The 27,293-nt window shown below is 43.5% G+C and overlaps 1 protein-coding gene and 1 long non-coding RNA gene across 4 annotated transcripts in view; one reads left to right on the forward strand and one right to left on the reverse strand.

The window, feature by feature from the left end:
* The window catches only part of Tmep (Transmembrane endosomal protein), a 128,877-nt gene that overhangs the window by 55,761 nt on the left and 45,823 nt on the right, over nt 1-27,293 (forward strand). For all 3 annotated transcript variants that reach the window (XM_067790948.1, XM_067790949.1, XM_067790950.1), the window contains 5 exons: nt 3,210-3,465; nt 3,540-3,705; nt 3,780-4,038; nt 9,973-10,142; nt 10,226-10,392. In XM_067790948.1, the coding sequence (XP_067647049.1) occupies nt 3,211-3,465; nt 3,540-3,705; nt 3,780-4,038; nt 9,973-10,142; nt 10,226-10,392 (1,017 nt within the window). In that variant the 5' untranslated portion in view covers nt 3,210. The remainder of the gene's footprint in view (nt 1-3,209; nt 3,466-3,539; nt 3,706-3,779; nt 4,039-9,972; nt 10,143-10,225; nt 10,393-27,293) is intronic.
* Nucleotides 11,960-12,658, reverse strand: LOC137253643 (uncharacterized). Its single transcript, XR_010953852.1, has 4 exons — nt 12,586-12,658; nt 12,453-12,517; nt 12,206-12,393; nt 11,960-12,064 (listed from the first exon to the last, which is right to left on the reverse strand). It is a non-coding gene; the product is annotated as an uncharacterized lncRNA (long non-coding RNA).

The raw sequence follows: 27,293 nt of genomic DNA on the forward strand, positions 1-27,293 counted from the left end.
CATTACATTTCAGCTTAACCATTTATCTATTTTTCGCAATAGCTGATGTCACTTGGGAGAATCAAGGAAGTTCAAGTCTTCCTCCATCTGTACCTCCCAACTCAGTGAAGGTATCCCCCTTCATATGCTTACAAATACGGGTGCTGATAGAACGAGACTAGCCAAGGATAACTTTCGGCTTTTATTCTTTGCTAAATGTTGACATCTGCGTAAAGCTCATTATAGAAACCTTCGATATATACCGTTGTTGTTGTTGTATTAACGATAAAGACACTCCCCGCAGGATTTGGGGAGTGTTATCGATGTTGATGGTCCTTTGTCGGATACAGATCCGGTACGTTCCGGTAACAAAGCGCCATAAAGGTACAAGCCCGACCATATATGGAATGGTTAATATGACCACATTAAACCTTCTAGGTCATACCGCCCCACCCCTAGTGCCATGAGGAACTTGGGGGGCGCCAGAGCTTCGCCTGCTAAACATGTGTATAATACATTCAACAATTGTTACAATTGTAACAGGATTCCCCTCGCGTAGGTGAGGTTGACAATTGGGTTGCAGAAGCTTTGAAGCTATAAATGTTTGTATTGCGCTTATCAACCCCTAGAATCACAAACGGAACCATAAATCGTATGTTGAATATTTTCCTCGAATACGGCAAGAGTCATCCATCTCCTCGCGACGTCGTCCATGTTTTCAAGCTATACACGGTGGCAGCCTTTTCACACGAGGGAAAAGTTATATCGCGTTTGTTAAGGCCATCCAAGAATTTTTCGTCTATTTATCAGTATTTCTTTTTTACTTCTCATTAGTGCGTCTACATTATTGCGATGTCTTTTCCTCCGTATTACTTGGTCTTGTGTAGCTAATGATTTTACATAACATTTGCCACAAAACGTTTCTAATAAGCTGTTTGTGGCTGTACACTTAAAGCATATTTAAGTTAACACTTCTTTTGATTTCAAAAATGCTAATTAAATACAATCAGACTAAAACCCGTAAAACAAATGACTTTTCTATTTGTTTTGAATTCATAAACTACATGCGTTATCTAAGCAATAATAAGAATGTTTACATAAAACAATTAGATTAAGTAAATTCTTCTTTTTCAGTTTAATTTCTACGTTACTTCAATTTCGATATTCTAAATAAGTTCGTGTTTAGTAACATTGTACTATTTCTTGCATAATAGGCGTATTAATTATTGATTTGAAAAATTTACCACCTGTTCTGTAAATTATTAAATGATTTTCTCACTCGCGCTATGAATACTTAGATAATTTATACTTGTAATATACATAATGGTAATATATATATCGTCGCTACCGCCGTAAAACTCCTAAATCAGAGTCCTTCTAAAGTGAAACGGTCACTGTGTTGGTAAGAGTACTATGATCGTAACGGTTAAGTCGTTGATCAACGGGCAGCGCAGTAAGACAAATGCACGCATTGTTTGCTAACACTCAAAAAATATTTCGTAAACATACATATATCCAAGTAGTTTTTTTTTAGAGTACCAAAGAATTCAAATAAAATATATTGCTAACATTAAACAGCTTTTCTTTGCAAACTGTGTTAGTATGCAATGCAAATGCAAGCAATCTGAGATAAGCGAGTTTGCACTTGTGCTATGAAATGACCCCGTTCCAAATGCACTTTTCAACTAATACCACGTTTCCAGATATCAAAAAACGCGTTTTGACCTCAGTATCAATAGCCCGAAAGTAAAACCAAAAAACTTCATTTCTGCCAAGAGACTTTTTATATAAAAAGGATGGCAAACACGCAGTTTGGTTTCGGTGGAAACGTAGTATAACCTTTTGATCGACAAATTTCAAAAATTTTGGAGGTGAAAAACTCGGAGATAACGGGTTCTTCTAAAAAGCATTTTGAGATTGAGCGCTTTTAGACTCTATGACGACACGTTGACTTGGCCAGTACGAGTAAATTTCATTACCTAAACGTAAGAGCACTGATTATCATCTTTCGAAAGGCGTGGCAAGATTTTGTTGGATGCTCTTTCTATGTCCGGAAAGGTGTTTAGCAAAGAAAATTTGTGCAAAAAAGTGGTAGAGTATATACTTGTAGGGGAAGGTAAATGCAGGGTCAGGAGGAATAGAAATTTCTCAAGAAAGGTTAAAGTCTGTCGGACCCGCCCGCTTTGGTACCAATTACCTTTTTTGACTTTTTGCGAGAGCTGCTAATTTTTGGGAATCTGGAATCGCCTGTTCTTTTTGACCACTGGTACTCTTTCGGAACTTGTTACTCGTTAGGAACCCATTATTTCATTTTGGAACGGGCTACTGTTATGAAAACGGTTATTTTTTTGAACCTGCTGCTCTCTTGGAACTGCTTACTTTTTTGCACCCGGTTGGCTTTTTGCAACAGATAGATAGTTTTTTTTTAAATCGTTTACTATTTTGATCTGTTACTACATATTTAGTAATGGCTATTTTTATTTAAAGGGTTCCTTTTTGTCGCCGGTTGCCTATTTTGTAACCTGGTAATATTTTTGACCGGTTACTTTGTTGAAACTTGGTATTTTTTATAGGAACCAATTTAATGTGGAACAGGATACTGTTTTGAAACCGGTTACTTTTTCAAAACTGGTTACTTCTTTGAAATTCGGTATTTTATTTTAGAAACGTTTGCTGTTCTGAAACTGGTTCCGCTCTCGGAAAGGTAACGAATGCTTAAACGATAAATGAAATTTTAAGAAAAACTAGGAAATATTCGTGGCTGTTATTAAAAAACTTTTCAAATTTTCGATATTAGATTATATTGACTGATGAGAGGAATATCACCCTACCTCGAATGCCGTTTCGAAAACGATCTATCTCAGAAAGCTTTTGAATAACGCCTAATTTCATAATTTGTTTCAAAAACTCCCCACCTCAGAATTTGGTTGCAAAGCGCCTATCTCAGAATTAGTTTCAAAACCACCCTATCTGTCCTCAAATTTAATATATTTTGACTTAGGCTGGAACAATTATGAATAAATTCTGAGGCGGGCGTTTTTTAACCGAATTTTAAGATAGGGCCACTACGAAAATATCCATAACTAAATCCAAAATGGTGTTAAGTTTGCCCGAAAATGTAGTGCTAATACTAAGTCCAGAAAAAAACTTATTCTTACTAATTATAAACTTATTTTCTGCACATGTGTCAACTCCTGCTGTCAACATTGTGTTTCACTCAAACGCAACAGGATGAGCAGCGTTGTTAGTAGCACAGCGCCCAATATCACAAACTTCATTGGTACGAATGGCACAGCAGCAGCCACCGCATCGACGATGACCGAATCGAGTACTACATTAAAACCGAATTTTGTTGTAGAAGCTAAACCAATGGCACCAATTGATCCGCTCAGTCATGTTGGTGATGGTATCTTCCTGCAGACAAAGACCGCCCAAGGACTTGCAACTATATTCGTGTGGGCGGCACTCTTTATTACATGTCAACAGGTGGGATAATCTTTGATTATTTTGTTTAAATCAAATTAACATATTTCTTCTTTTTCTTCTTCTTTGGCTAATAGATTTATCAACATCTGCGTTGGTATACAAATCCCCAAGAACAACGTTGGATAGTGCGTATCCTGTTTATTGTGCCCATGTATGCGACATATTCATGGATTAGTTTGTTTTTCTTTAATTCGGATAATGTTTATGTGTATTTCTTTACCGTGCGTGATTGCTATGAAGGTGTCTTTGAATGAAATTGTTTTTGTTATCGTTTTGAGCTTTGTTTACTAATCAAAATTTTTTCCCTCGCACAGCTTTTGTAATCTACAGTTTTCTTTCACTCTGCTACGAGTACCTTGGTGGTGAGGGTAATATTATGTCCGAAATACGTGGTAAACCCATTAAGAGCTCGTGTCTGTATGGCACTTGTTGTTTAAAAGGGAAAACTTATACAATCGGTTTCCTGCGCTTCTGTAAACAAGCCACCTTGCAATTTTGTCTAGTTAAACCGCTTGTGGCATTCATTATTATATTCCTGCAAGTTTTTGGTCATTATCATGATGGTGATTGGAGGTATGTAATTGGAAATTGTTTTTTGTTTTTTCTTTGTATTTCGTACTGAATTGATACAATGGCCAAAAGTCAAAATTAGAAATTAGTAAAATTATCTCTCCACCCCCTTCGCCTCTCTCTTTATAACTCCCTCTACTTCTTCCTCCTTTATCCCGTTTCCTGTTCTCTCTCTCGCCCTCCGTATTTTTCTTTACCTCCTATTTCTTTCAAGTTTTTTGGAAACTCGAATCAAAACTGTCTTATCCACCTCACCCTGCAGCCGACATTTATAAAGACTTCTTCTATGAAAACCTAGAAAAGGCATACGACGACTAGCCTCGCCATGACATCAAAATCATGGACACGGCCAGTATACCTCAGCACCCCTTCCCAACAAACATTTAGGTTAGAAAACGATTAAAAGACGAATCGAATTCTAATGTGTTTCTCTAAGGTAGAAGGTTAGAGGACGATTTGCGAAACTGTCGCGAATTATAGCATTCTCGACAAAAAGGGGACTTCGTTCTCGATATCGAAGAAATGGTTAGAATTCTAATCGATTTCTAACGTCAAATTCGAATGGGTTTCTAATGAGAATTTTGAAGTGATGCGCAATTAAGTTCAATTATTTAAAATCAGCGAAATTTTCATTGTTTCATTATATCAAATACTTTTATTTGGTTATAAGCTTATGTATTAAGAAGGAACATATTTCAAAGGCTTTTTCTATTATAATAAATTAAAACCGTACTTAAATATCGAGCTCAGTATTTCTAGTGTTTATCGAATCGTTTTACAGTCGAATTCTAACCTAGTTTTCGACTCGAAATGCATTAGAGAACTACATTAGAATTCTAATGTAAAATTACAATATTTCTCTAACGATAGAAACTGTGTTTGCTGGGTTGAAGAAAAAACTGCTTTGTTACAATTGACGCCTGAGCAGGAACGCTGCAAGTAGTACAATACACCAGAAGACTAATGCCTGATTACAAACCAGCAAAATGGCAGAACGCTACTTAACGTGGCTGGATAACGTCACCAAAGACAGTGCCTTTCAGCCGGTAAATTTAGCCTCCCAGGTTGAGGTGGATTGACTTTCGCTGTTAGAGAAGTATGAACATCTGCATTACCAAATTCTAGCATTAAAAGGTACAGCAAGCTACTAAGCAGTAACCAGATCGAGAACTTTAAATCAAACCGAACACGTCGAACCGTGTCCTGGATGTGTGCCCTCTACGAGGTCCAAATATCAGCTCGGACGTCTACTATCCGGCAGCCAATATGTGCAGTTGATTATAACTTCATTTGTCTCTCACGTCTGCTATGTGAGAACAATCTTTGACATGTATTTAAGTTGTGGGAACACATTTCCAATTCACTGCGACCGCCGCTGCGGAGGAGTGCGAGGAGCTTCAGATGCTGGCTGATGGGAATAGTTCCCGAAAATTCTGCAAAAGAATCTGTCGGGACACCTCTCTACATTGCTGGATAGCGACAAACAAGTCCAATTTTCACAGCCATTCTGCAACAGATGTCGCAGGGTTGTGAATATCAATTGGCACGAACCAGAATAGAAGTAGGATTAATGAAGACAAACAAAAAACCGCTGTGATGGCTGAATGGTTATAGCAGCGGCGCCTAAACGTTGCCGATGAAGGAATTTAGCAGTTCCCGAAATGGATCTATACAACGAGCTTTGGCAGTTGTCTAAATTTTTTCTTTCTTCTATTCTAATTTAAAAGTTTTTTCAATTAAGAAAAAATTTATCATAACAATAATAATGATAAAAAATTATTGTTAGGCCTTGAGCTCGATTCGAACCCGCGATCTTAAAATCAGTAGGCCGATATAACAACAAAAATTGTTAATACATCCCAGAGCACGGGGAAAGTGTCAATAAAATATGACACTATGGCAGCATTGCCAACAAACAAGTCCAATTTTCACAGCCATTCTGCAACAGATGTCGCAGTGTTGTGAATATCAATTGGCACGAACCAGAATAGAAGTAGGATTAATGAAGACAAACAAAAAACCGCTGTGATGGCTGAATGGTTATAGCAGCGGCGCCTAAACGTTGCCGATGAAGGAATTTAGCAGTTCCCGAAATGGATCTATACAACGAGCTTTGGCAGTTGTCTAAATTTTTTCTTTCTTCTATTCTAATTTAAAAATTTTTTCAATTAAGAAAAAATTTATCATAACAATAATAATGATAAAAAATTATTGTTAGGCCTTGAGCTCGATTCGAACCCGCGATCAATAAATATAATATAATAAATAACAAAAAAAACGACGGATTACGGACTGAGCTGTTCAATACGGTGTTGAAGAATTGGTAGAGTATGCATCAACTCTTTTGCAAAATATCATTGGAGGAAAACATGCCTCCAGATTGGAATTCAAGCCTGCCCATTCCACAAGAAAGGCAATTCTGCAAACCTGGCCAATTATCGTGAAATCAGCCTATTTATTATCACGTAATCTAATATATATTATAAATGGCAAAGTTTGGATGTTAAGATGTTTGGATGTTTGGATGTTTGGATGTTTAGATGTTTGGATGTTTGTCCAGACGTTTGTCTTTGTGACTCAATAACGCAAGAACGGCTGGACCGATTTGGATAAAATTTTGCACACATATAGCCAATAGTCTAGAAGGATCTACTAGCTATATATTTTTCAAAAGGGGCGTGGTCCCCGCCCCCTAGGAACAGTTATAATTTAATTATTATATTTTTTCGTCTTTGCGACTGAATCACGCCAGAATGGCTACACGGATTTTGATGAAATTTGGGACACAGACAGTAGTCTACTAGCGTAATTTTTTTCGAACATGGAAAGAGGGGTGGGGGTCCCACGACCCTTCGAGAAATTATTTTTCATAATTTTTACACATTATAACTTTACGTAGACTGGCCTTCACCAATATCACAGACTCAAGGGGTCAAATAAGTCGAGGGCTTACAAAGTAAGCAGTGACACCCTCCGCCCGCCCCCCTTTATCTCCCCCTCTGGTGTAAAATCCATAAATTGTTATAACTCAATCTAAATTTTCTCCTAAATCAATAGTTTTTGGTATCTGGTACATACAGAACGAGATCTAGACAATTTTGGAGGAACGATCAGTGGTCCTCTCCTCTACTCCCGCCATCCGCCCTCCGTCAATTGTTTTTATTAGCACGCTTTTATAAGCTTTACCTGTATGTTTCTATCTAACTTTTTATTCGCTCCAATGCGCCTGCTGCCTTATTAACATGGTTTTATAATTAGCTTCACCTTATTTGTAATCCCGTAAGGGTCATATCGAGACCCTTCCGGGATCATTTCTGGATGGTTTTAGGGATCGGTCCGGGATTACGCCGGGGTAATTTCGGGAATTTTTCGGGATCAATTTGGGACCCTTCCGGGATCATTTCTGTATAGTTTACGGGATCCGTCCGGGATCCCGTCGGGGTTATTTTGGAACATTTTCGGGACTATTCCGGAATCATTTCGGGACTATTTCGCGATCATTTGGGGACCCTTCCGGCATCATTTCTGGATGGTTTTCGGGATCCGTGCGGGATCTCGTCGGGGTCATATGGGGACTTTTTCGGGATCATTTGAGGGCTCTTCCGGCATCATTTCTGGATGGTTTTCGGGATCCGTCCGGGATATCGTCGGGGTCATTTGGGGACTTTTTCGGGATCATTTTGGGGCTCATCCGGCATCATTTCTGGATGGTTTTCGGGATCCGTCCGGGATCCCGTCGGCGTCATTTCGGGACTTTTTCGCGACTAATACGGGATCATTTGGGAACCCTTTCGGCATAATTTCTGGATGGTTTTCGGGATCCGTCCGGGATCCCGTCGGGGTCATTTCGGGACTTTTTCGCGGCTAATACGGGATCATTTGGGAACCCTTTCGGCATCATTTCTGGATGGTTTTCGGGATCCGTCCGGGATCCCATTAGGGTAATTTCGGGACTATTAGGGGATCATTTGGGAACCTTTCCGGCATCATTTCTGGATAATTTTCGGGATCCGTCCGGGATGCCGACGAGGTCATTTCGGGACTATTTCGGGATCATTTGGGATACCTACCGGCATAATTTCTGGATGGTTTTTGGGATTCGTCCGGGATCCCGTCGTGGTCCTTTCGGGACTTTTTTTCGACTAATACGGGATCATTTGCGGACCCTTTCGGCATCATTTCTGGATAGTTGTCGGGATCCCGTCACGGTCATTTCGGGACTATTAGGGGATCATTTGAGGACCTTTCCGGCATCATTTCTGTATTGTTTTCGGAATCCTTTCGGGATCCCGTCAGGGTCATTTTGGGACTTTTTTGGGGCTAATACGGGATCATTTGGGGATCCTCTAGGGGTCGTTTCGTGACTTTTTCTGTTTTATTTCGGGATCATTTGGGGACCCTTCCGGCATAATTTCTTGATGGTTTGCCGGATCCATCAGGGTCATTTCGGGACCATTTTGGGATCATTTGGGGACCCTTCCGAGATCATTTCTGGATCCGTCCGGGATGCCGTAGGAGCCATTTCGGGATTTTTTGTTACTTTTCCGGGATAGTTTTTGCACCCTTCCGGGATCATTTCTGGATCTGTGCGGGATCCCATCTGGGTCAATTCCGGACTATTTCGGGATCATTTTGGAATCCTTCCGGAATCATTTCTGTATGGTTTTCGCGATCCATCGTGGATCCCCTCGGAGCCATTTCGGAACTTTTTCTGGAGTTAGTCGGGATAATTTAGGGACCCTTCCTGGATATTTTCTGGATGGTTTCTGAGATCCGTCCGGGAGCCCGTCAGGGTAATTTCGGAACTTTTTCGGGACTATTTCGGGATCAATTTGGTACCCTTCAGGCATCATTTCTGTGTGGTTATCTGGATAAGTCTAGAATCGTGTCGTTGTCATTTCGGGTTTTTTTGGGACTACTTCGGGAACTTTTGGAAACACTTCCGGGGCGTTTCTGGATGGTTTTCGGGATCCGTCCGCGATAGCGTCGGGGTCATTTCGTGGCTTTTTCTGGATAATTTCGTTATCATTTTGGGATCCTATCAGGTTATCAGCTCATAAAGTTCTTTTTTTTACTCAATTACAAAAATAAAATGCATTAGACAGAAAAAAAATTTTAAACAGATAACTTTATAAGCAGGCTAACGTGAATAGCCCACATATTTTATTTTCTCCTTGCGGACGGGGCCGCGGGTAAAGGCTAGTATATTACATAATTATAAATAAATATATCGGTATATCTACTAGATAGCTTTGGAGATAGTCGGTTTGGGCCCTACGTAGGGCGCCACTGTTGTTCAACTGCCTTTTTATGACTGCGGAGTAACGAAAAAGGATTACAGCCCGGCTGGGGGTGGTATGTTGTGGACGTGATGCGACTAGCTCGCCCTGTAAATCATGATATTTTTAATTTCAAAATCATGATTTCGTTGCCCCACGTTTGGCGCCGTTTTTGTTAAACTGCTTGTGATAGCGGTCATAGTGGTGTAGTGGTAGGGTGATGCGCCTACCAAACCGAAGGTCGTTGGTTCAAGTCCTTAAAATGCAAAGCAACATAAGAATCAAGAAAAAAGTTTTTTCAATTAGAAAAATGTTTTTGCAAGCGGCTTCGCCCCCTAGGCACTGATTTAGCAAACACTCCGACTGTATTTCTACCATGAAAAGCTTCTCAGTGAAAATTCATCTGCCTTGCAACTGCCATTTGCCCATTTGAAGAGATTAAGAGGACCACGACGTAAATTGGAAGAGACCCTCGGCCCAAATCTCCTCGGAGATGAATCGGGCCAAGTATTAACTTTAATATTTTTTTTGTAACTGCTTTTGAAAATTAGTCGCTTAAAATTTTTTCCGTTTTCAATATTTATAAACTTTGCACAAAAGCACATTTGTTGGCCCATAGTACTATGCTATTAATTAAAATTTTTTTTTTATTTAATAGCGCCAATGGTGGTTACATCTACATTACCGTTATCTACAATATATCCGTAACTCTTGCCCTCTACGGCTTATATTTATTCTATTTCGCCACACGTGATTTATTAACTCCATTTGAACCTGTTTTGAAATTTTGTACAATAAAATCGGTTATCTTCTTGTCCTTTTGGCAAGGTGAGTTGAATAAAAACAAACTCAATTAATATGTTCAAAATGCTAACTGAACCACTATTTTATTTGTTTACTCCCCTCAACAGGTGTTATGTTGGCCATTTTAGAAAAGGCAAAGATCATTTCGCCGATTGTTGACGATGCTGGCACTGTCACCTCGGCTGGTACTGTTTCAGCGGGTTACCAGAATTTTTTCATTTGCATTGAAATGTTATTTGCTGCGATTGCTTTGCGTTATGCTTTTCCTTATCAGGTAAGTGGTGATAAACTAGAGTGTCCCCTTTTTGTTTTTTACTTATTTATTTTACCTTTATATTAAGTCGCTTTCATGTTTGTCCCCTCATTTCCATACGAATTTTTGACCCACGGAAAAGTCTTTTTTGGTAACTTCCCGTTGAGCTAGACACTTGATACTTAGAACGTAGTTCAGATCTGAGAGACATTACAATGCAAGTGAAAAAAAATCCGCTAGGTGGCGCACGCATCGAGATATACAGAAAATAAATTTTAAAATAGAAATTTTGCGATCAAATTTTAACTAACTTCTCGGTGATCTAGAGACTTGAAACTTGGCACATAGTTTGCGAGTCGATGGCACTACAATTCGTGGAAAACAAAATGCCGCCAGGTGGCAGACGAATCGAGATAAACGAAAATCCCTGAAAAAACGTAGGCAATCTTGCAATCGATTTTTGAGTAACTTCCCGGTGAGATGGAGATATGAAACTTGAGCCGTAAGTCAGAACCCGGTGACAATGCAATATTTGATCAAAAAAATTCCGCTAGGTGGCGTATGGATCCAGATATTAGGAAAATTTATTTTAATTTGGGAATTTTTACTTAGGAATTACTTAAATTACTAATCAAAGTTGCAATTACCTTTTTGTAGGCAGTACTAAAAAATTGAAAATAAAAAGATGATAAAAAAATTTGAGGACTACCAAACAAACATTTAGGTTAGAAAACGATTAGAAGACGAATCGAATTCTAGTGTATTTCTCTAAGGTAGAAGGTTAGAGGACGATTTGCGAAACTGTCGCGAATTATAGCATTCTCGACAAAAGGGGGACTTCGTTCTCGATATCGAGAAAACTAACTTAATCGAATTCTAACGTCAATTCCTAATGGGTTTCTAATGAGAATTTTGAAGTGAAGCGCAATTAGTTTCAGTTATTTAAAATCAGCGAAATTTTCATTGTTTTATTTTATCAAATACTTAATTTGGTTACAAGCTTATGTGTTAAGAATGAACATATTTCAAAGGTTTTTTCTATATATTATAATGAATTAAAACGGTACTTAAAATTTAAATGTATTCGTTGCACACATGTAAAACAGGTAAATTCAGTCTTTTGAGATAAAAAGGTACTTTTTGAACATATTTCAAAGGCTTTTTCTATTATAATAAATTAAAACCGTACTTAAAACTTAAATATATTCGTTGCACAGATACAAAACAGTGATTAAAGGTACATTTGCACATTTCATAATTGAAAATAAATTAAAAATAATTCAAAATCCTACTTAAAACTGAAACTTTAATGGTTTCCGACTTTAATGGTCCTATTCCTGTGTGTTTGCTTTTTTATTTTCTTTATAACACTTTTTCTTGGTGAAGCGTCCCTTGGCGTGTTGAAAGAATGCTATCGAAGTTCGCTCGAAATCTGAATCTGTCGAGTGCGGGAACTTGGACGAAAATGTACCTAAATACAAAAACAAATAATTAGTGCTAAAGGTATTTCACAATTGGTAGTATTATACTTTTTAAGGCGGACGTCACACTGAGTGTTCTTACAGCCTTTTTTTCGTTTGTCCCTTTCCAACATACATAGCTGCTGAGCAACACCGTCTGTCAATATTTTCCACCATGCATTTCTAACGAACCTTTCGGCAGTGTGAGCCATTACGGTGGATAATTCGTCTTTCTGAAAATATACATTTTTGGAAAACTTATAATGTAGATAAAAACATAGTTAGATAATATGCAAATATTACGCTTATTTTTACAAAGCACTATTGAAAATAAATTATTCATATATGTACGCCATTAGGTATTAATATATTACCAGGTTTTCATATTTGCTGCCATGGTCCTGTACTTCCTTTTCAAAGTTTTGAAACTTTTCCAAATCATCGAAAGGAGTTTTCAACAAAAGATCGCTCCGACGCTTTTGGCTATGGTTTGTTCTCTGCTTCGTCTCTTGTAAGATGCGCGTCATAGTCCTCTTCACAGATTTTTCATTATGATGCATTTCTGTAAAATAAAGACTTATTAGTTACTGATATATTAAACAACTGTAGGTCCTGTTTTACCTTTGAGTATTTTTTGCTCCGATGCTTTTATATGGTCCAATATTTTTTTCCGAACTCTTCAAGATCTGGTTATACAAAAAAATATCAAAATTGTTTATTACTTCGAATACTTTATTGATTTAAAAATGTTTACCATTTTTTGTTATGGGGCTGTCATCTGTGGCGCTTTCAAAAAATCTGTTGAAATTCATTCTGTCTTCGTCTGTCTGTTTGAAAAATATACCTTCTGTTGAATCAGTAAGTTTTAATTTAAAGAATTTGAAGCTAAGCGTTTATACATATGTGTAAATTAATGAAGGAAAGATGCAAAAAAATGGAGGTCGCTGTCATAAAAACTAAACTTTATTACTTTTCCTGAAACTTCGTTTAAGTTATGTTGAAATATAGCGTTTGAAGACTGCAAATTACTGGTTGATTTTATATTTAGACTTCTAGATCGTATAGATGCCTCAAAAAAATCGTCTAAATTTAATACTTCTTTCCCTAAAAGGATGGCGTTTTGGTTAATAGCCTCTGTTTTATAAAACTTCTCAGAAACAATGTAAAAATTGTCAGGTTCCTTACGCGAAAAGTAAAATGATGAAGATTTTACATATGAGAGTGAGCCATTTATAAAACTCTCCTTTTTCAGCTCTATTACTGGCCTTGTTTTATTTTTTGAACACATGCTTTCTTCCACTATACGATTATATACCTGTGCAGCGACACTGTTATGCTTCCGAATATTTCGTTTCAATTTTGATAAATCAGTTTCGAACTTAAAGGCACTAAAATTTTCCAGAGGTCCAAAATGCAAAGTATCACTTGTCAAATGGGTTAAGCAATGGAAATTGAAGGTTTGAAAATCACTATCATAGTACTCGGGTAGAAGTTCTATAAATTTATCCAACATATGGCTAGCACATTCATTGTATTTAATACAGTGATCTTTATTTAATAGTATTCTAATGCTTAGAGCAAAAAGGAGAAAATGGCTTTATCTAACTGGGTCCAAAATATCTTTCAATAAAAAAAAATTCCTGTGTAAAGTAAGAATGTCCTCAGTTCAGTGGCTTTGAATCGTTCAAGTTCTTTCAGGGATCGTGGACGTCTAGAAAATTCGTTTGGCACTTGGCTATATAAGCACTGCAGTCTTGAGCTTATTAACTGTATTTGTTGATTTGATAGGGAATAGCGTCTATTACGTTTCCTTAACCAAGCCATCAATAAAGTTTTAGTAACTCCAAGACAGACTATGTGCATATAGTCCAAACCAAATCTTTTCACAATATCTATTGGAAGTTTTTCAATCACGGTTGGCTCTGAAATAACATGATGCCCTTTATCTAAACCAGGCATGCTTAACCAACGAACCGATATCATTTCGTTACGATAATTAACGTTAATAAACGAAACAAAGTCATTTCGTTTCGTTTATTAACGTTAAGAACGTTAACGAAATGATTTTGTTTCGTTTTCTGCCATATCAAAACGAGATCAAATCGTTTATGTTGATTATTCATTTCAAACTATGCTGGCAAAGCTGATTGATGGCGGAGTCATTAAAGGTGAAAGCATTAGCCAACCTGATTGCAACTTTTGTCATGAATTTTGACAGTACGAACATTTGTCAGAGTATTTTTGACATTACCACTAACGAATTACACAAACAAATTACATGGAGTTTGTGTGTATGTCCACTCGCTGTTACCACCTTACGGCTTCACCATGGCTATAGCATTGCCAGCACAATTCAAACATAAAGTATCACGTTTTTGTTAACGTTTTTAACGTTAACGAAAGCTTTTCGTTTCGGTTAAAAACGAGATACAATTTATCTTGATAATTTCTTTATCGATAATATTTCGAAGTGTTTCAACGGAAACGGTGGACATTTTTTGATAAACGATTAGCTTATCGTTAAGGTGCATCCCTGATCTAAGCGCGCTCGGAAGTCTGAATCAGTTCGAAGGGAACATTTTTCTTTAATAAACACCATTTTATGATTTTTTGACTCCCCTTTTTGAGTACATTTAGGGCAACAGGAATACCCCGAATGACTTTTGATACCAAGAATATATGCTCTTGCGGGTGCGTCACATATAAAGGCTCGGCAAGTCACAGTGTAAAGCTTTTCGTTAAAGAGTAATCCATTTTCCATTAAACAATGTAATTCATCAATAAAATTACTTAGAAAGTTGTTCGCACTCGCTGATTTGCTGTCACCGCAATAAGCTCCAATAACCCTAACATCATCTGACCCGTTTATATTAACTAAAATTGGCCATATTTGTAAACTAGAACTCTTGGCCAAAGGAAGTCCGTCAATGTTAACGTTTAAATCCAAGCGAATATCACGAAAGTCATTCTTGTGCAAGAAATCCATTAACGATTTTTTAACTCCATAGTGAATATATTCACCCGAACCCATTTGTACTCTTTTTGATTCTTTTGGCGTATTCTTGAGGGTCCTAGAGCATAAAGGAAGTCCTGAAATGCGTTTCCCCAAAATTTTCAATAAAGCGTCAGTCGCAGCACTCGATATATTGAAGTCGACGGCCCAGTCGGACAAGTCTTGTCTCAAGTCTGTATCTTCCTCCTCTGATTAATTGTCATCTGTATCACTATCGTATGTTTCACTACTATGTATTGTGTCTAAGTTTTCACTTCCAGTTATTCCCTCAGGATTGGGCTCAGCGTTGGTTTGAGGTGCTGATGAGGAAGCGTTTTCTTCATGCCATAGAGCAAATACGAGTAGACGCCGACGCAAGGCGTGGCAGAGAATCACCCAGCAACCAGCAATACAAATAGACGCTGACGCAAGGCGCAGCAGAGTAATACAAGTAAACGCCGACGTAAGGCGCGTCAAGGCACCGACGCCACATACTAACGGGATTCGTCTAACGGAACACGGCGACAGAAGGCGCGACAGAGCACCGCAGCAGAGAGAGACGCCGTCATAAGGCGCGTCAAGGCACCGACGCCACATGCTAACGGGACCCAGCTAACAGAATACGGCCGGACCGCTAAGGCCCGCCACCGCAATCAAGGATACCGCAAGATAATCCAAGTGAAATTGAAAATGAAGTATACAAACACGTTTTATTTTATATTATAGAATTTAGAACCAATAAAGAGAGTGAAGTTTTTTTTATATTAAATCGATTTCCAAGGTGCCCCTTTAATACAAATTTATTGTAAACGAACCCTGGGCACGGCGAGTATACCCCAGCAAATATCAAAGAAGCAACGGGGCACGAAAAAGCTTCGTTACAATTGGCGCCCGAGCAGGGACCCTGCAAATCGTACAACGTCAGAAGGAACATTCCTGACTAGAAACCTAACCGTAAAATGGCCGACCAGATTGATACCACGTGGTTAGACAACATTTCAAAGGAGCAGCTGATATCCCTCGCACAGGAATTGGGTATTGAGTACACAGGCACCACCCGGGATATCCGAAAGCGCATAGCAGCTCTGGCTTCGAAAGCAAATGTTGACGCGGAAATACAGGAAAAATTTTTATCCATAGAAGCCGCTTATAACGGAACAGACACGAGTGACTTAAATGAGGTTAAGACACCGATTCCGTCAAACGGAGGGGAAACCATGAACAACGCAGATAGACCAGCAGAGCGAGACCAGTTCGCGTTTCCTCCCAGGAACACAGCACCCCCACAAAAGAACTTAGCATCAGGAATAGCAGTACCAGCCAACGGCACCTCCCAGACACCAATCCCTCCGGCCGCAGAAGGAACCACGACCGGGGGTCAACCACAGCAGAACCCACTGGAATTTCCTCCACGGAATATGCAATGCGCGCAACCGTACTTACCATCAGGGACAAGGGCATCAGCCATAAATTATACGTCTCAGGTAACTCAAGCACCGACCGTTGTGTGCGCACCCATCATCGACCAAGTGCGGAAGTGGTCAGTAAAGTACGACGGTGGACAGGATCCGTTAGCGTTCATCGAGCGGCTAGAGGAGTTAGCCGAAGTGTACGCGCTAAACGTGGATCTCCTACCAAAAACCATGCCAGAGCTACTAGGGGGCACCGCGCTACAATGGTATCGGAATAACAATGCGCACTGGGAAAGGTGGACAAGCTTTAAACAGGATTTTTTATGTTTCTTCCTGCCAGTCAGGTATTTCGAGCGTCTCGAGGACGACATACGCCAACGAAGGCAGCATAACAAGGAAAAGTACAAGGATTACGTGCTAGCTATACAGAGCTTGATGAGACGCGCAGGGTACACCAGCGAACAGCGGCTGGAACGAATCTTCCGTAACAGCCACCCCGATTACCTACTTTATATCCGTCGGAGGGATTTCACCAACCTCGCGGAACTCTTAACCCTTGCTGAGGAATTCGAGAGCATACATGAGGGCTATCGACGACCATCAGAGGGACATCGCCGCGAAGTTACGCGACACGTCGTAGGTGACACAACTTTGGTTCCACCACCGCAACATGTAACCCCATCACCGCCGCAACCACCGAACATACCGCACCACTCGCCTCCAGGCAATCAGAGGTTTGACCCCAACAACCTATGTAGGAGATGTGGTGAACAATGACACTACGCGTATAGATGCCGAAACCCACGGAAAATTTTTTGCTGGGAGTGTGGCCGCAGTGATATACGCACAATCGAATGCTGCCGTCGACGTCAGGGAAACGACAGAGGGCTTCACAAAGAACAAGGCGCAGTGAGCCCAAGGAATCCAGCGCCGAATCGGCAGTAACCATGTACCAAGAGCACGGCCGCCTTTACGCCTTAGCCAGGCTCGGCGCGGAATCAGCCGAGGCAGTCATCGATACAGGGGCGTCGAGAAGTTTCGTTTCGAGCAGCCTTGCAGAACGTGTGGTAAATTCTGGGAGCGGAGAAATGGTGAGAGTGGCCATCAAAATAACGATGGCAAACGGGACTAGCACCACAATCTTCGACGCCATAAGGACTGAGGTACGCCTCGGAGAAGCGTCACACCACACGGTTTTACACGTCATGCCCGGAGCAATCGACGACATAATACTGGGCCTAGATACACTAGGGGGCATGGGAGCCACCATATCCCGCGGACGAGGTCACCTCGCGCTATCCAGGCCAGTCACACAGCATACATTGCCATCAGCCGAGCCGACACAGATCACGGAGGAGGTATCGCCACCAGGTGAGAACAGCAATAACATAGATGATAGGATCAACAGGATCAATGGGGCCTACGATGAGGACGAGGCGGAACGAGTGCACAGTTTTCTGGCAGAAGAACTCCGAAAATTTGAGAGCATGAGTGGGGTGACGACAATAGCCGAGCACAGGATTATCCTGACGGACGACCGCCCTATCAAGCAACGTTACTTCCCACGCAACCCAGCTATGCAGACCATCATCAACAACGAAATTGACGAATTACTTCAGAAAGGATGCATCGAGCCATCCTGTAGCCCACACAGCGCACCAATCGTACTAGCCAAGAAGAAAAACGGGAAGTGGAGGTTATGCGTGGACTATCGGCAGCTTAACGCCCGATCCGTACCCGACGCGTACCCCTTACCCAGAATACAACATATATTGGACAAGCTACGACGGGCGAAGTATATCAGCAGTTTGGATTTGAAAAATGGCTACTGGCAAATACCACTGGAGCCCCAGAGCCGTCCCTACACAGCTTTCACGGTACCGGGACGCGGGTTATTCCAGTGGCGCGTTATGCCGTTCAGCCTACACTCCGCACCTGCAACGTTTCAAAGAGCACTAGATCAGGTTATTGGACCGGAGATGGAACCCTACGCTTTCGCTTACCTCGATGACATAATCATCATAGGATCCACCTTGGAGGAGCACATTCGCAACCTGAAAGAAGTGATGCTACGACTACAGCGCGCCAACCTCAGAATAAACCCGGAGAAATGCGAGTTTTTCAAGAAAGAAATTCGATACCTAGGACACGTAGTAAGCGACAGGGGAATTCACACCGACCCCGAGAAAGTTGCAGCCATCAAAGACCTGAAACCCCCAACGAACGCGAAAGAGGTGCGTCAATATCTCGGTATAGCATCTTGGTACCGACGATTCGTGCCCGACTTCGCGACGATCAGCCAGCCACTCATAACCCTGCTGAAAAAGGTCAAACACTGGAAGTGGGGAGCCGAACAACAGGAAGCCTTCGAGGTCTTAAAGCAAAAACTAACGGAAGCACCGATACTTGCCTGTCCGGACTTCACCAAGACCTTCACCTTGCAAACGGACGCAAGCAATTTCGGGCTAGGCGCCGTAATGACACAGGATTTGGAAGGCGGGGAACGCGTGATCGCCTACGCCAGCAGGAAACTCAACAAGGCGGAAACCAACTACTCGCCTACCGAGAAGGAATGCCTCGCGATCGTCTGGGGAATACGCAAGATGAGGCCATATTTGGAAGGGTACCGATTCAGGGTAATCACGGACCATATGTCTCTAAAGTGGCTGAACTCCATCGAAAGCCCTCCGGCCGTATAGCACGATGGCCCTTGGAACTTCAGCAGCACACCTTCGACATAGAGTACAGGAAAGGAAAGCTGAACCTGGTAGCGGATGCACTATCACGACAGCCACTGGAGACCCTACGACTGGCAACGACAACAGAGCGACCATGCAAGTGGTGGCACAAGCGCGTGAATGAAGTGCGCACTAACCCCGAGAAATATTCTGTCTACATGATACAAGATGGACAACTGTACCGCCATATTCCATGCCGGTCACAAGATGAGGAAGCGGTACCTTGGAAACTTTGTGTACCCACACCACTGCGACAACGAGTATTAGAAGAAAATCACAATATACCAAGCGCTGGACACATGGGCATCCGCCGGACAGTAGCGCGGATTGCCAACCGGTACTACTGGCCCGGCATGTTTCGGGACATCAGTCGATACGTACGACAGTGCGACTCTTGCCAGAAATACAAGGAAACACAGCAAAATTCGGCCGGAAAGATGCTCACACAAGTGGCCCAAGAACCATTCGCCACGGTATGCGTCGATTTCGTTGGACCACTCCCACGATCCACACACGGTCATTTTGGTGACTTGAAAAATTATATATATAAAAACGGAATATGTAACGTGGTCACTTTGATAACTGTATATATCATATATAGTGTCATGGAAATGACCATCTAACATATGTTTTTGCGTTTATATATTTGATTATGTAACATGGTCATATTGATAACTGTATATATCATATATAGCGTCATGAAAATTACCATCTTACTTATGTTTATAAACAAAAATATATATAGTGTCATGAAAATGACCATCTCACATATGTTTTTTCATATATATGATTATGTAAAACGATCATTTTGATAACTATATATATGATATATAGCGTCATGATAATGACCATTTGTTATCTGCCGTTTATGTTTAATGTCTAGTACTGTGACTTAAGATATAAATATATCTTTTTATTATAACTCTGAAAGTTAGGGCAGAATGGTGTAGAAGGATCTAACGGCTATATTTTTTTGATAAAAGAGGGTCCGACGCCCTCTGCGAACTGTTACTTTTGAATAATCTTAATTATGTGACGCAATCATCACAATCACACAATTCTAGGTGAAGCAATTCTGAAGAAGTGAACAGTTGCAGCCTTTATTACCTGTTAAAAGTATGAAAATAATTAAGTTTTATAAACACAATAGGGCCTCTCAGGCAAGCATAGTAATTACACAAGGATTTTCCATACTCCATCATAGTTCTCACGACCCTAAAATCAAAGAATAGTATACAAAATCTGGCCCCAGGTAACTCCTTAATTTCACTTATTTGTGGAGGCAACGGATTTCGAAATTTCTAGATGTCCTTTGGACTCTGCATCACGATCCATCAATATCCCGTGCTACAAGTGTGATAATTGTTGTGATCCAAAAATATCATCAAAATTTATTGAACGTCTGGCACGCGCTATAGCCCTAGCCCTTCAAGACGGTGGACTATTTCACCCATCCATTCAAACCTTCTTTCGCTCTCCACTAACACATTTACCCAACAGGCATTTCTCTAAATGTTTTTGGAAATAACTTTAAGTAAGTTTATAAACTAAGCGGAGTATAAACGCTTTCAATATTAACTAAATTTTAATTTTATGAGGTGGGTTTTGTCTAAGGCTGGGGTAACGCTCAGTCAATCCAGAATTGAGTAAAGGTCCCACAAACCCCTACTGAATAAATACACGATATTTATGTGTTACGAACACACGCACACACGGCTGGAGATATTAGGCGGGCAGCAGCTTTCCGTCGAAAGATGGCGAGGGGGCGGAGCGGCGTCTAACGGTCGTTGGAGTAGAGGAGGCTCGGTAGGGCGGCTGAACGGACTGGTATGGCGGTACGGAAGCAGCGGCGGGATAGAAGCAGCGGCTTGACGGCGGTAGGATGGCGGGTGGCCAACCGTCGTCGTAGCAGCGGCGGGACGGATGCAGCGGCTTAACGGCGGTAGGGTGGCGAACGGCCAACGGTCGTCGTAGCAGCGGCGGGACGGATGCAGCGGCTTAACGGCGGTAGGATGGCAAGCAGCCAACAGTCGTCGTAGCAGCGGCGGGACGGTTGCAGCGGCTTAACGGCGGTAGGGTGGTAGACGGCCAACGGTCGTCGTAGTAGCGGTGTGACGAATGCAACGGCGGTGGGCTACGGAGCGCGAACCAGGGCCGGGGTGAGAGGGGAGATAGGATGGCGACGGGGTTTTCCTGGACAGCGGCTGCGTGTTCCGGGCGGATAGGAGGGGCGTACCAGCGGGCTTGTGTTGGTCGGTCGGCTTCGGCAGGATCGGGCTGATCGAACGTCTTCGGCAGGCTCGGTAATCGACGGGGTCAGTCACCTGCGGGAGAAACTGCGAGGACTCGGGTTAGTGCTGGTTTCACCGCTGGACACCCCGCCTCCCTACTTGCACGCTAATAGAAGGTGCGTAAGGGGGGCGGGGCTGTACCAGCCGAGACACCGTGGGTCGATCCGTGCGCGGAGGGGGAGTGCACCTTAACGGCACAGCGATAGCCCCTGTGCGCACGCATCGGCTCACGGCTGAAACTCGAGCTATGGAGAGGGGTCGTGCGGTCGTTCTGGCAGCGGGTGATTGCTTACCAGACCATGGCGACGGAGGGAAAAGTAGCCCGAAGACACCACTCTCGTCGTCCTGGTGTAGCAAGGGTTGACTCACGCCACGGCCGCACCCTCTTCTCCCTAGCTAACTAGTGGGAGTGGTCCCACCGCTCCGGCCAGCCTATTAAACCAGAGCTGGGGGGAGGGGTGCTTTGGGTCATTGAGACAGCGGGCCGCTCAACACCAGGGTGGGCGACGGAGGGAAAAGTAGTCCGAAGACACCGCTCTCGTCGTCCAGCCCTGGTGGAGGGTGACCCGCGCCATGACGGCGGCCCTGCCACGCAACCCGAGCTGAGGGGGAAGGGGGCATGTGGTCATTGAGGCAGTGGGCCGCAGAAGCACCAGGGTGGGCGACGGAGGGAAAAATAGTCCGAAGACACCGCTCTCGTCGTCCAGCCCTGGTGGAGGGTGACCCGCGCCAGACGGCGCCCCTGCACGCAACCCGAGCTGAGGGGAAGGGGGTATGTGGTCTTTGAGGCAGCGGACCGCTCAAGCACCAATGTGGGCGACGGAGGGAGAAATAGTCCGAAGACACCGCTCTCGTCGTCAAGCCCTGGTGGAGGGTGATCCGCGCCATTACAGCGCCCCTTCCACTCAGCTAGCTAGCCGGAGTGGTTATTTTGTCTTTAACAAGACAACCACTCCCGCTGGCTCACCTGCGTGGACTGAATTGCAAAAATGCAAATTCGGTGTTTATATGGGTGGTGCCGCAAACTGGTTGAGAAGTCAACGCACCATTATTGTGCTTTTCATCCGTTTGCTATCAATGGTTGTTGACTATGCTATACAAGTGGTTTTTGGCTATGCTATAGAAACTGGTTGAGAAGTCAACGCACCATTATTGTGCTTTTTCATTGGTTTGCTATTAGTGGTTGTTGACTATGCTAACAAGCATAAGTACAAGGAGGTTCAGGTTTAAGTGAATAAGGAAATACAGGGGGTGGTTACGTTATTGTAACGCTACGTTACAGTCCCCCTCCCACTTCGGTTGACGGAAAGCTGCGGTGGGGAGAGATGGATCACCAGGCATGGCCTAGGTATTGTGCCGGTGTGCGTGTGGGCGAAGCACTTTATTTAAAAGAATATTTTTTTTCCAAAAATATACAGAGTCATTCCACTTAAGTTTTAACAGAGTTAATATTAACATTTCAAGTTTAAGTTCAAAAAAAAAAAAAAATATTATTTGATTTAAATAGAAATTTTTTTTTTTTTTATTATTTATTATTATTTTTTGTTTTGTCGGGGGTGGAGGCGTACTCAACTGTGTCCGTTTTCGTACTTCTCTTGTTCCATTTTTAATGTTATGTGGTTGTTTTTTTTTTTTTTTTGTAATTTGAAAAATAATTCATACTTCATTTTTGTTTTTGTCTTGAATCTAACAAGTATTCTTGTAATTGTATATAAAAATAGATTTGTTTGGCCTCCTGTGTTGATGTCTTATTCGACTGGTACCATCTGGTTAATTCCCATCAGAGAAACTTTCGCCTGTTTCTCGCCCATCTTTTTTACTTTAACCCGGTGGTTCTTCCAGTGGAACGTCCAGGTTTTCGGTCCCCCTCTTTTCGGTCGCTTCAGCCTTAGCTCTTTGAAGAATTCCTCGGTGTCCGGCAATTTGTCTTGCGTTGTTTTTGTCGTCTCGCCGGTTTCGGGGGCGCGGCGTTCTTGCGGCTCTGTTGCCGACTCCTCCTCCCGGATGACCACTAGGTGGTCGTAGATCGGTGGGCCGCGAAAAATTTGTATTTTTTGAATTTTTGGCTTATTCGCCGGCCATAATGTTGCCTCAAATGGTGGGCGCCATGGGCGGATAGGTTTTGGTGAGTCCGGTGGTGTGGGTTGCCGGTGTTTGTGACTCATGTCGGGCGGTTTGGTTTCTGGAATGAATAAGTAAACGGGTTGTTTAGGATTCGTACGGCTTCAGGTCTTGCAAATGTGAGTGCGCGTGGTGACGCTTTGGTCGCTCCGGGTGGCGTAGATTCACCGTGTTCGTGGAAACATATTCCATCACTAAGTATGGGTCGGAAAATTTTGGTGCTAACTTCTGGGCGAATTTGTCTGCCGCGGATGAGAGTGGGTGGTCCCTTTTCATCACCTGCTCGCCTATGCGTGGTTTCCATTGCCGTCTGCGTAAGTCGTAGTGTTTTTTCTGTCGCTTTGAAGCTTTGGCTAGGTGCCCTTTTATCTCGTCCCATAACTTAGTGATGGACGGTGGTATGGTTGGTGGCTCTGCTGGTACTGCTCCCTCCGTGCGCACGTGCTGCGGTGCCGTAAGATGTCTACCGAAGTTGATTTCTGCTGCCGATGCTGTTGTAGATTCGTGGCTAGCCGTGTTTATCGCGAATGCTATTTGCGGAATCTCCTGGTCCCAGGTGCGGTGGTCGTCCTTGCATCGCTGAGCTATCATTGTTTTCACGACTCGGTTGGTTCGCTCGGTGGGGTTTTCGTCCGGTGCGTAGGCTGCCGTAAACTTGTGATCGATGCGGTGGTCGTTCAAAAATGTTGCTAATGCCTTCCCGACGAATTGTTTGCCATTGTCGGTGAGGAAGGTTTTCGGGCAGCCAAATCGATATATGACTCTTTCTTGGAGTGCTTTGATCACGCTTGTCGTTGTCGCCTGGCGCACTGGGATCAACTCCATCCACTTGGATAATGTATCCACCATGACGAGGATACACGTATTTCCTTGCTTGGAACGAGGCAGTGGTCCCACGAAGTCAGCGGTTACTATTTCCCACGGTCGTGATGATTGCATAGTTGCCATAAATCCTGCTGGGCGTCTTTGCTCGACTTTGTATTTCGCGCATCTGATACACTTCCGTACGTGTTTTAGTACGTCGCGGAACATCGCGGGCCAGTAATAGTTCTGCTGCGCTCTTTTGAGCGTTTTCTTCACTCCGAGATGTCCAGCTGCGGCGGCATCATGGACTTCCTGCAGTACTTCGTTTCGTCGGTCGGCTGGGACGCACAGTTTCCATTGCGGTGCCCGCGAGAGTTTTTTCCTCGGGGAAATGTGGCGGAAGAGTCTGTTCTCGACGATCTGGTAATCTGGATGTGCCTGCGGTTGTTCCTGCACTTGCCTTGCTTTCGTCTCGTGCCAGTCGTTTGTTTTGTTGGTTATCGTGTACAAAACATCATCTTCCGCGAGTTGTAGCGAGAGAGCGCATCGGCTACCACATTTTGTGCCCCTTTCCTGTATTCTATTTCGAAGTTATATTGTTGTAATTCCAGTGCCCATCTTGCCAGACGTCCAGAGGGGTTTTGGAGCGAGTGCAGCCATTTTAGTGAGTGGTGGTAGGTGATGACGGTGAAGTGATACCCCTCCAGATACGGTCTCATCTTACGGATGCCCCATAGCACGGCGAGGCATTCTTGTTCGGTGGCCGAGTATCGCTTTTCCAGCTGGGTTAGGCTTCGGCTGGCTAAGATACTACATTCTCGTGGTCGGAGTGGCGTTGATAGAGCACGACGCCCAGGCCCTCTCCGCTCGCGTCGGTCTGGAGAAAAAAAAACGGTCGAGAGAATTGTGGACAACAAAGTATTGGCGCGCTGGAAAGATTATCCTTGAGTGCTTTGGAAGCGTGATTTTGTTGCGCCTCCCATTTCCAGACTTGTCCCTTTTTTAGCAGATGGTTAAGCGGCGCGGCGAGCGTAGAGAAGTCTGCCACGAAGCGGCGGTACCAAGACGCGAGTCCCAGAAAACGGCGGAGCTCTTTGAGCGTTTTCGGTGCGGGCATCTCCTGTACAGCGGATACTTTTGCTGGATCGGTGTGAATTCCTTTCGAACTGATGATGTGTCCTAGGTAATGGAGTTGTTGCTGGACGAAGCTGCACTTTTCGAAGTTTACTTGCATCTTGTGTCGTTGTAGGCGCTCGAACACTTCCCTCAAGATCGCCAAGTGTTCTTCGAAGGTATCTCCCAATACGATGATATCGTCCAGGTAGGCGAAAACTTTTGGTTGGAGTTCGGGCCCAAGTATCGAATCCAGAGCGCGTTGAAATGTAGCCGGAGAAGAGTGTAGGCCAAATGGCATGACTTTCCATTGGAACAATCCCCTGCCAGGAACTGTAAATGCGGTGTATGGTCGAGATGCTCTGGCGAGCGGGATCTGCCAGTAGCCGTTCTTCAAGCCGATAGTAGAGATGAATTTCGTCTCTTTCAGCTGGTCGAGAATGGCTCCAATTTGCGGCAGCGGGTAAGCGTCTGGTCCGCTGGCGGCGTTGAGCTGACGATAATCTATGCACATCCTCCAAGTGCCCTGTTTTTTGCGGACTAGCACGATTGGCGAGCTGTACGCGCTTCGTGATGGTTCTATTCTTCCTCCTGCTAATAACTCGTCTACCTCTTCGTTGATGACTTGTTGCATGGCCGGGTTGCGGGGGTAGTATCGTTGCTTCAGCGGTCGGTTGTGTTTGAGACGAATCGTATGCTCGGCTGCAGTGCTTGTCCGATGATTTCACCAAACCGCTTTTGGTGGTGTGCCAGGAAGTTTCCCAGTTCTGTGTTTTGGTCGTTGCTCAGGTGTTCTCGGCTCGTCAATGCACATAGCTTATCCAGTTCGGGTGCTCTCTTGGTCACGGTGGCCTCCAGCGGCTGACCATCCAGCGTGAGGATGATTCCCCTTTTGCTTAGGAAGTCCATTCCGAGGATTACCTGTTCGGCCAAGTTTGGGATGACGGACAGCATCGCGTCTGTGGCTCGTCCTTGATACACAATCCTTGCCGGGTAGGAGTTCGAGGTAAAGACACACGTCTGATCTGCCAGCTTGATGCTTCGCTTGTTGGGGCGCGCCATAATGTTGTTCTTTTCTAGGTGTTTCCGTACGGTGTCATCTACGTAGGATAGGGTGGCGCTGGTGTCCACTAGTGCGCGCACGCTCATGCCCTCGATGACCACTGGTATGTAGAATCGGCCATCTACTTGTGTGATTTGCCGGCGGGTGGTTCCCTCGGCTTCTCAGGTCGGACGTACGGTGCTTGGCGGCTTCCTTTAATAGCGTTGGGCGGCGTCCGGGATGCGTTCTCGGTAATTGGGCTAGTCGGAGGGCATGGGCAGTCCCTGGAGAGGATGTTGTCTTGGCCACACCGGGAGCATAACTTTCTCCAGGGGCCCTTACATTGGAAGCGGTGGTGTCGGCGTTCCTTGCAGCACCAACAGCACTCCTTGCTGTCGTATTCCATGGGTAGGTGGTATAGGCTATGTACCACCATTTTCGCCTGTTTTGCTTCCTCGCCTCTTAACAGCTCATACTCTTCCGTTAGCTCCAGGAGCTCCTCGATTGTCCTAAACTCGCTGCGCTTGACGAAAAGGCAGTATTATATGCGTAGACCATCGTAGATCCGTTCGAGGTGATTCTCTTCGCACATCGTCGGGTGTTGGCGGATCAGCGTTTCCAGTGCGAGGATGTAGTCCTTGGACTTCTCACGGCCTTGCTGTTTGCGTTGTAGGATGGCCTCTTCCAAATGTCGTATGTATCGATTAGGTAGACAACATTTTTGCACCTCCCTCCGCAGATCGCTCCAGCGGTGTATGTGTTGCTTACGGATGCGGTACCATTGCCGTGCTTTCCCGCGTAGAAGCTCCGGAAGCCGGTCGACGGGGATGCGGTAGCATTCGGCGAGCTCCTCTATCCTCTCAAGAAATTCGTGCAGTGACTCCTCTCCCGAAAAGTGCAAATCCCAGCGGCGAACGGTATTCATAAGTTCACCGTCGCTCATTTCGTC

Source organism: Eurosta solidaginis, chromosome 5, assembly GCF_040869045.1.
Source record: "Eurosta solidaginis isolate ZX-2024a chromosome 5, ASM4086904v1, whole genome shotgun sequence".
Lineage (NCBI taxonomy): Eukaryota > Metazoa > Arthropoda > Insecta > Diptera > Tephritidae > Eurosta > Eurosta solidaginis.